At 37.1% G+C, this 9,095-nt stretch overlaps 1 protein-coding gene across 3 annotated transcripts in view; it reads left to right on the top strand.

Moving 5' to 3' along the window:
- Nucleotides 1–9,095, top strand: part of SEPT2 (septin 2) — a 22,496-nt gene extending 13,401 nt beyond the window's left edge. For all 3 annotated transcript variants that reach the window (XM_026077378.1, XM_026077379.1, XM_026077380.1), the window contains 4 exons: nucleotides 935–1,018; nucleotides 3,609–3,666; nucleotides 5,564–5,676; nucleotides 6,089–9,095. In XM_026077378.1, coding sequence (XP_025933163.1) covers nucleotides 935–1,018; nucleotides 3,609–3,666; nucleotides 5,564–5,668 — 247 coding nt within the window. In that variant the 3' untranslated portion in view covers nucleotides 5,669–5,676; nucleotides 6,089–9,095. The remainder of the gene's footprint in view (nucleotides 1–934; nucleotides 1,019–3,608; nucleotides 3,667–5,563; nucleotides 5,677–6,088) is intronic.

Genomic DNA, 9,095 nt, shown 5'->3' on the forward strand with positions numbered 1-9,095 from the left:
CCCCACCACGCTTTGTTACGCAGCGTCCCCTGACACCCCCACCCCGCACACACCATGCTTTGCTGCTTAGCTTCCCCTGCCCAGGGCTGCTTCAGCAAAGGCTTCGCCCAGAGGCACAGCTTATGGCTCAGGGTCCAAGGTGGTGGCCCTGTGTGCCTTTTATTGCACCAATTTAGCTTAAGTTAGCTTTTAAATTAGCACATTAAACAGCTGCAGACACTGAGCACGCTAGTTTTTTTGTATCGTCACGTTTTTTGTCAAACTGCAAATCTTCTTCCCGTTCAGTCTAACTATATAATGAATACTTGCACGTAAATTAAAATCGTCTGGGTTACGTCAGTGCAGTTCATCAGCTGCGTAAGGCCTACTGGCACTAATGGGATGTCTGTGTTAAAAACATTGCTGTACATGTGGCTTAAGTTCTCGAATGGACTTATCAAAATGGCATTCAGCTCTGCAATGCATGCGTATGCTCTTCTTTCATAGCAGAGCGTGTAAAATTATTGGAACTCCTCTTTTAAAAGAAGAGCTTTGGAAGTGGAGTTCTTGATAAGTGTGGTGTGCTTATAGAAGGTGACGTGTTAGATACGTGCCAAGAAGCTGTTTAGTTTTGATGCCATTCAAACAGACTGTGTTTTGATGGGGAGTTGCTTAAGAGTGGGAAGGTGCCTTTCACGTCTTCCCTGCAGTGTTCTTTGTGTATTAGCGCACCCACTGCTGGTCCCTAGAGCTTGAACAGTAATATGATCCAACGCTGCTGGCTGTGACTTGCTAAACTAAGGAGAAATAAACATTTTAAAAAATCATGTAGATGATAGTTTTACAAAATTGTATTTTGGATCAGTTGACCCAGTACAGTGCTGAATGTGAGAGCCGCTTGAGCAATCTGGTGGAACACGTGCGTGCTATTTTTAAATTATTTTTCTTCCTCCAGTACCCATATGCAAGATCTTCAGGAGGTGACCCAAGATCTTCACTATGAGAACTTCCGCTCTGAGAGGCTCAAGCGAGGCGGCAGGTTGTCATCTCATGGTTATGTGCTATTTCTTCCTCCTCTGAACTTTGGTTTTCGTTCTCTCTCTCTCTCTGGCCTTTTCATTGCTAGGAATTGGAAAATCATAGGCAGCTCTGTAGTTCCAGCCAACACCAAGGTCCGTTGATCAGCTTGCGCTTAGGAGTTGAGTATAAGAAAAGCTAGTATGCAAATCTGAAGAAACAGTTGTGAAATTAAAAGAGYATAGTTAGATCTCTGCTGTGCTTAGGGCTTTAACACAGTTGGATTGGAATGTTTAAGGTAAATAAGTAGAGCAGATGTGTATGTTAAATGGCTTCTAAAAATATCTGCAAGTTAAAAATCAGTCCCAATACATTAAAAATTTTCTTTTCAGACCTGTCTGGACTGTGTCCTTAAAAAGAGAAACTTATGTCCTACTGCAGTGCTTTATTCAACATGGTGTAAATAACTAATTTTCTTTGGAGAGCAGTCATAGTATAATGCCTTTCAACACTGTTTTGAGCTGCGGTGGGTAGGGCAAGTCTATCCTGGTAAGAGAGGCAGGCAGAGCCCCCCGTTTTTGACTAAAATGACAGGGTTTGTAAAGTTGAGTTTAGTTCTTGCTGAAAACTGGGTGTTCCGTGGTCTAGATTTTTAAGTTGCTTCTCTTATTTCAACCGCTAGAGGGTTTCATAATTGCACACTTCAGTGGGTTTGATACACTTCGCAAAGCTTTTTTCAGCGTGAAACTCCCCTTGTTGACAGAAGTTTTATCCCCTGCTTAGTCAGTTTTCAGGAAAAAGAGTTTGTCTCTGCCTGTAGCATTGGCCTACAAGTTCAGTTTTCCCTTCAGGCAAGATGACATGCTTTTCTTCCCTGTTTTTTTCAATCCTGTCTTCTTAAGTTCAAGTTAAAACAAAAAAGATCTTTGCCAAGTTATGGTGTCTGTTATCCAACAGAAATAATGTCGCCTAAGGCTGTGCAGAGTTAAAATAATGCTTACCAGTTTTAGAGGACTTAAAGCAGCCTCACCCAAGGACCTGCGACAGTAAACTGCCGTTAAGTTGGGGTATCCTTGTGAAATTAAAACATGTTTTTGTATCTGGTTTAGTTAAATAGGATGTGTGTCTTTGTTGTCACATTTCTGAGATGGTGTTAGGATGTAGTCATGTTTGTTGTACGTGAGGGTAGTTTGTGGGGGACCTGTTTCAAATTTGCACCTATCCCACTGGCAGTCCTGGGTAATTAGTGCTTGTTGATTGTATTCACTAGTGTTCCTAGAGGCTTTCAGGCACAGAGGGGATTTTTTTGACAATCTGTTTCTCTGTTAACCTTTTAGCAAACATCCATTCACTTGGTTTGCACTTTTGATAGCACTTTTATGGTTAGATTTATTAGTAGATTTTTTTCTCACTGCAACTTGGGGTAGGAGAAATGTAGTAGCAGAGTGGTAGGGAACATAGTGCCTCCAAATGCTTTGAAGTTCAGTTTCTCAATTTAAAACTGGGATGTCCCACTTAAGCAGTAGTTTGCTTAGATATTGGTTGAAAGCATTTGCTTATTTTTAACAGGAATGATCAATGTTTGTACTATAATTGTATATGTTACACAAAACAAATCTTTTGGAATTACTAAAATATAGTAGAAAAATAATCAACCTTCAAACTCGAAGTGGAGAAGGGGGTAAAAGGCTCCTCCGGTTGGAAGATATGTACGGCGATTACGTTGCTTTTATGGGCTTGGTTATAAGTGACTTGTACACATGTGTGCACATGCAGAGTAGCAAGTTCTCTCAAAAGGTAAATGTACTCATTTGTTCAAGGATTGGCATTTTGTCTGAGTACAATACTATACTAAACAAAGGATTAGGGGCTTGCTCTCTTTTTGTCTTTAGCTGTTTAAATAATTTGTCTTACTCTTAAAGCTTTTCGTAAGTAATGCGTGCTTTTTGGATCCTTGATAGCAAATGTGACTCATAAAGTCAGAGGTGAGATAGAACTGCATCAAAGGAAGGTTCTGCCTCGGGGTAGCCATGCTTTCAGATTCACAGTTTCCTAAAGCACTAAGTATTTGATATGTTGCTTCCATGTTTTTGCTAATAACTTGTCCAGCATTATCCTGAACTTGCATTTTGATTTAGCTGTATTGATTTATTGCACCAATGGAAAAGAAAAAATGAGCTGTTTGTAGTATTTCTGAATTTGATGTACCTGTGTGGTACTCAAATTACAATCAGTTAAGGTAATGTTATGCTCGAGTAAACTGCTATACTTGAATACTGTTCAGAAATAATTTTCATTCATACTTATATCGGAAGATCTGGCATGTTCTAAATTCACAGAAGCCTTTTTGAATCTTCTACTTATTCTGGACTTAAATTGCTGGAGGAGTAAGGGGTAAATTGATGTTTTGCTTGAAAAGAAAGAAAAAGTTTAATATAAAAATTTATTAAATCTGTGTGGGGAAAATGCTTCAATAAATTCTCTGTGTATTATCAAATGTTCACAAATAAGGTGAACATCTATTCTGAGAGCCTTTTTTTGTCAAAGCATTCAATAGAAATGAAAGATTCAGCATGTATGCATGTTGCTAAACAATATTTGTCTTATCTTAGGAAAATAGAAGATGAAGAAGCAAACAAAGACCAGATTCTACTTGAAAAAGAAGCTGAAGTAAGATGTCAAAACTCTGTACTCATGTGGTGGGGGAATTTTATTCTTTTACTATTTTAGGCCAAGTGATTTACATAATCTTGTTAATTTTTAAAGGGAAAGACAGCAGAATTTGCTGATATAAAGTTATTGAAGATGGGATAACAAAACAATGCAAAGTGGTGTAGAAGAGTCTCAGAATACTAATTTACTGGAACAAATGGAATCTGATTTCATGCAGTGGAATCCAGCATGACATCAGTGGATTTAATGCCCGTTACAGGGGAGGGAGAGCTACCCTCACACATGAGAAAAAGCTCTGAAGTTAGTAATCGCAGATCAGGGAAAAGTCAGGTTAGCACTACCGCAAAGGAGGCAGCAATGTTAAGAGTTGTCAGGAATAATGAAGAAAATGGAAATTATCATTCTGCTACTGTGATAAATCCATAATGCATAGCTCAAACACTGTTTTCATGGTCCCCCTAACTCAAAAGACGTATAGCTGAGACRAGAAAAAGTACAATGAAAAGTGAAGAGTGGGCAGAGAGGCCGAACTGGAGATCTGAAGCAGCTGCTGTATGAGATTAGGCTAATATTCTTGTTGGGAAGTGGATGACAGAAGGCAAGGTTATAGTAAGGAGCTTATATAATCATGGATGGCAAGATGAATAGAAAACCACAAAATAAGAAGCCGGTCACATCTAACAAAGTTAATAGGTGGCAGATTTCAGAGAGAAAAGGTACTTTCAACACAGCCTGTAAGTTGTAGAGGTCATTGGCGTGGAATTTTGTGCATACCAAAATTATAGATGAGCTCAAAAATGCTGAGACATGTTCACAGAGAAAGTAAAGCCAGCCAGTGCTCGCTAAACACAGAAATAAAATTTTTTTGGTTTAGAAAGTTCTAAAGATGAAGATTTCTAGAAATTGAGATAGTATGCACACAATTGTGTGTGCACCTGGATCTTGTGCTTTTCCATACATCTGCTAGGAGCCAGTGTTGGAAAGAAGGCTGAGTTAGATGGACCTTTTGGTCTGTCCTAGCACAAGAAGACCCTCAAGCCTCCGGCTGTGGTCTTAGTGGCTATCAAAGTCCAAAAGATAACCAGAAAAAAAATGAAAAGGGTCATCATCCCAAGGAATGTGAAGAAAGACATTGTAAACATCTCACAGCTTTAACTTTTTGTTGTTGTGCTTAAATTTTTGGCCTTTGACATTTGAAGTGTAGATGCGTGAAGGCAATTAAAACCATTTCAGTAGCGAAGTTGACTTCCCATCTGTCAGGCAGTTTGGTACTGTAAAAGAATTTCTAAGTGTTGTATACGTAACATGGCTGAACTAATCTCAGTAGCTGAGTTATATGATTACCCTGTATTTAAAGATTCCAGTACTCTAAAATTAAGCTTGTTGGAATTCAAACATTTTTAATAATGCATACGTCTCCTTGGATGGTTTGCCTGTAATACTTGCTTCCACATGGTCATTACTAGCAAGGGAGTCCAGAAATATTCCTGACAGTTTTTTTCCAACAGATACAGGTGTAGTTGGAAGGACATAAACGCAGTCTACAACCTGCTTTTCTTCTGACTAGCCTTGGTAACTGTTTGTTCAGCATTTCAACACTAAGTCTTACGTATTTAACTTCAGAGAAAGCAAAGACTTCCATTTAAGGATGCTTAAAAGTATGGTCCTAAATTACAATAATAAAGCCTGTTCATTTCAGTCAGTAAATTTCCAGCCTCTTAATGGACAAAGCAATAGAAAAAAACACCATAACCTGAGATTACTGCCCATCAGATAAACCTAATGCAAATGTGTGTGCTTTCTTTAATATAAATAATTAATAGTGTGGTGGCAGTGAAGAATCATACTCTGAGGCAAGGTAAGGCTAAAGGATTCCCCTGTGCTACCTTTCCAGCTTCGTCGCATGCAGGAGATGATTGCGAGAATGCAGGCGCAGATGCAGATGCAGATGCACAGTGGAGAGGGAGACAGCAGTGCGGTTCAAGGACACCATGTATAAAGTCTTTGGTAAGATGTTCAAAGAGCTGCCTAAAGGGTTTTTCTTTTAGTAATTCATTAATGTGATTGGTATTATGAGGTTTTGGAAAAACATTTACAAGATCAGTCTGCATATATTTCAGTCCTCGTGGTAATTTTTAATGTTTAACTAGTGTTTGTGAAGTGAAATGGCTTGAAGCCTAACTAATATTTGTGCAGGTGCAAATATATACATTCAGTTTTTCCAGAAAGTCTGTAGAATGTGTGTTGGTAAGAATTATGGAAGGAGTTTTTAAAACTGTGTAAGCAGGTGATTCTTAGACTCATGATGAAGTCATTGTTTCACTGTGACTGCTAATATATACAAGTTTTCAGTTTTCTAAATGTATAAGTAAGAAGATAGCTGATTTTTTAAATTGTATTTTTCTGTCTCCTTTTGCAGATTACTTTATACCCTGTTAAAGTAAACATTCTGGAGTTGAATTATGATGGTGTCATACCAGAAAGGATGCCTTTTGCTCAACTTGTGGCTTGGAGTTTACTTTAGAGTTTAATGTGGAAATGCATTGTGGTAACTTTTGTGATATGTATTTTATAACATGTAGTCMGTCAGTATTTTATATATCATACACATATGACTTTTCTGTTTAGTAATTCTTATATTGAGCTTATTTTCAATTTCCCGTTGTATTAGGGGTACAAAGTAGACACTGAAACTTTTCTAGCCTGACATTGCATTAGTTGATTTTTACTTTTTTTATATGGCTTATTAGCCCCCTGCTTTTAACTTCTCATTACATTTAGAAATAAACAGCTGTCAGTGATGTCTTGTTCAGTGGTTTAATAGTCACCTGATTAGGGGGTCCTGCAACGCTGATCTTAATTTTGTATTTTTTGTAGTGTTTACAGATTTGTGTCTGTGAGATACTTGGCCCTTTTTCGTTCCTGCTCAGTGCAGCAGGTGATTTCCTTGCCCTCTGCAATTATCTAATTAAAATTCAGGCATGCCTTGTGTCTTAACAAGAAGAAGAAATGCCTCTTTAAGGGGCACACTGTATTCTATATGACAGGCGTTATTTCCTTCAGATTTAACCTTGAGGGAGGTATCATCCTTATTGCTTCCCTATGATCTTCTACTCTATTGCAAATACTTTTTAAGAGTTTCTTGTAGATCAGCATAAATCAATGCTATTCTTTTCTGGCATCACTGTAGCAAAAAAAAAACTAGAATAGTGCTGATATTGGTAAATGAAGTGAACCCCAAAGAGCAGTTTTCTATGCATAGGTGTTTCCTGTATTCAAAAGCACAATAAGCTACATAATTCTTACTGAATTTTCATACTATTTTTAGGGCATTGCAAACAGTAAATTTTAGTATAAAATGCGTACTAGCACACTTCTCTTCTTTTAAAGTGATCTGTGCCTGATAGGATCAATGCAAACTGTATTTTAAGGTCCTGCTCCAAGATGGAGTTAGCAGTATTACTTTTGAAGCGACTCTGATATGTTACATGCTTTTTTAGGCCAAGGTCACTTTCCTTAAGGCTAATAGTAAGGGAGACTTTTTTTGACCTTGGCTAGACCTTTTCAACACAGAAAGGCTTGTATGGTAGCTGCAGCACATAATAACAGCTATAGTATACAGCTACATATGCGGTAGCTGATAAGGTAAGCAGTAATATGCCTTGCTTGGCTTTTCTACTGCTTCTGATAAAGCCAGAAATCAGATTTCCTAATGTAATCTGTTACAAAACATTGTTATCTGAACAGCGTATAAATAAATAGAATTACAACCTTTTTCTCTTCTTTAAGCTCAGGTACAGTAGTGACTTTTATAAAAATAAATAAATAAAATTTTAACATTCCTTTGAAAAAAGGAATAGGACTTCTACAGTTAACGTATATTTTCAGTGGTACTTAAATGGCTAGATTAAATATCAACTTGCTTAGTAACTGAAATTTTTATCTTCCCGAAACTACTGTTTGTGAATTTTTTTTATATTTGAATCTTTATAAAAATATGAAGTAAAATCCTCCATCATAGGCTTTGCTAGGAAGCTCCAGTGCTCTTCTCAAAAGCAGTTATTCTCAAAGTTTTGCACATTATTCATTCAGTCTTCCCTCACCCTGACAAAAATAAGAACAAGAACCTTTTTATATTTTTAGATACATAGAAGTATTAAGTCCTGTTTTGTCAAATAAGTACATATTAAACGTATTTAGAAATGCATGTTTTTTCCATATTTTTGTCTTGCCTTTCCTAAACAACTGTAGAAAAAAAAATTGCAATATTATCATAAAATAACATTCCACAGCACCTTACTTCTTTCTAAATCTTTTGACACATTCCGTGAATCAGTTTTCATAAATTTGCCAAAAGAACTCATTAGAAACTTAAATCATTAAGTATTTTGGAAAGTCCCATGCTGTTCTTCAGTTGCAACAACTCTGGTTTTGTTTTGACACTGCAGCATTTGTGTGCTTTTAAGCTCTTTGTCTGATATCTGTTGAGTATTTTGGATATAGCATGCTCCAGATGTTGTCCACTTTGCCAAGGAGAAAAACTCCACGCCGTTTTTGGCTTTACATACAAGGTTAGTGCAGTATTGTAGGCTGCAATAGTACTGCGGACCAGTACTTGAAGAAGAACTGTGAAACCTAAAACGTATACAAAGGGGGACTAGCTGTACGTGTAACCCTCTGTGTATGTCTGTTTGTTAGTCTCTGCCTGGTTCTTCTACTTATGCTAACGCGGGAACAAAAGCAGGTTGTCCATGCATTTAGTGCTGTATTACAGTTTGGTCACTACCTGTGGAATTGCTTTAGGCAATGTCTTATTCTTTGAAATAGTATATATCTATTAAAATATTTCATCATGATGAAGTATTATGGCTGATTCTTATGCAAATAATTTTTGATTGACGAATTCTAGCAGGAGAAATATTTTCATATGTTTTTTCATTGAAAAAAGCAAGTTTATGGCACTTGCTGTTTTAACTGAAATACTTAGGATGGCTAATTGCTGCTTCTTTCCAAGTCTTTGGGACAGTCATTCATAGTGTGCCTGACATCTCTGAAGATCTCTTTTTTTTCCCCCTTCGCTTTTCTTATGATGCTTTTGCAAAGCTAATTGTTTCATTCAGTGGTTTCATGGCAAGATACCAAAAATGAGACCACCTTTCTCAGATCCTTTTTCAGATAAACTCAATTACTGGTAGGAGAAAGGCTTGGAGCCAAAAGGTAGATGTTGCTTACTGAACTGGCCACAGTTCTTCTGTTACAGCATTGTTATAGTTTCTATTTTAGGAGTCAGAATGCTGTTGTTTTAAATTTGTAGAGCTTTATATTTGGTAGCTAAAATGACTTGTTCTTGATACAAAAATTTTACTGTTACATTATTTCTTATGTACTGCCATTAGTCAAGACTATAATAAAAGTGCTAAAATATA

The sequence above is a fragment of the Apteryx rowi genome, unplaced genomic scaffold, assembly GCF_003343035.1.
Source record: "Apteryx rowi isolate R43461 unplaced genomic scaffold, aptRow1 scaffold_450, whole genome shotgun sequence".
NCBI classification, from domain to species: Eukaryota; Metazoa; Chordata; class Aves; order Apterygiformes; family Apterygidae; genus Apteryx; species Apteryx rowi.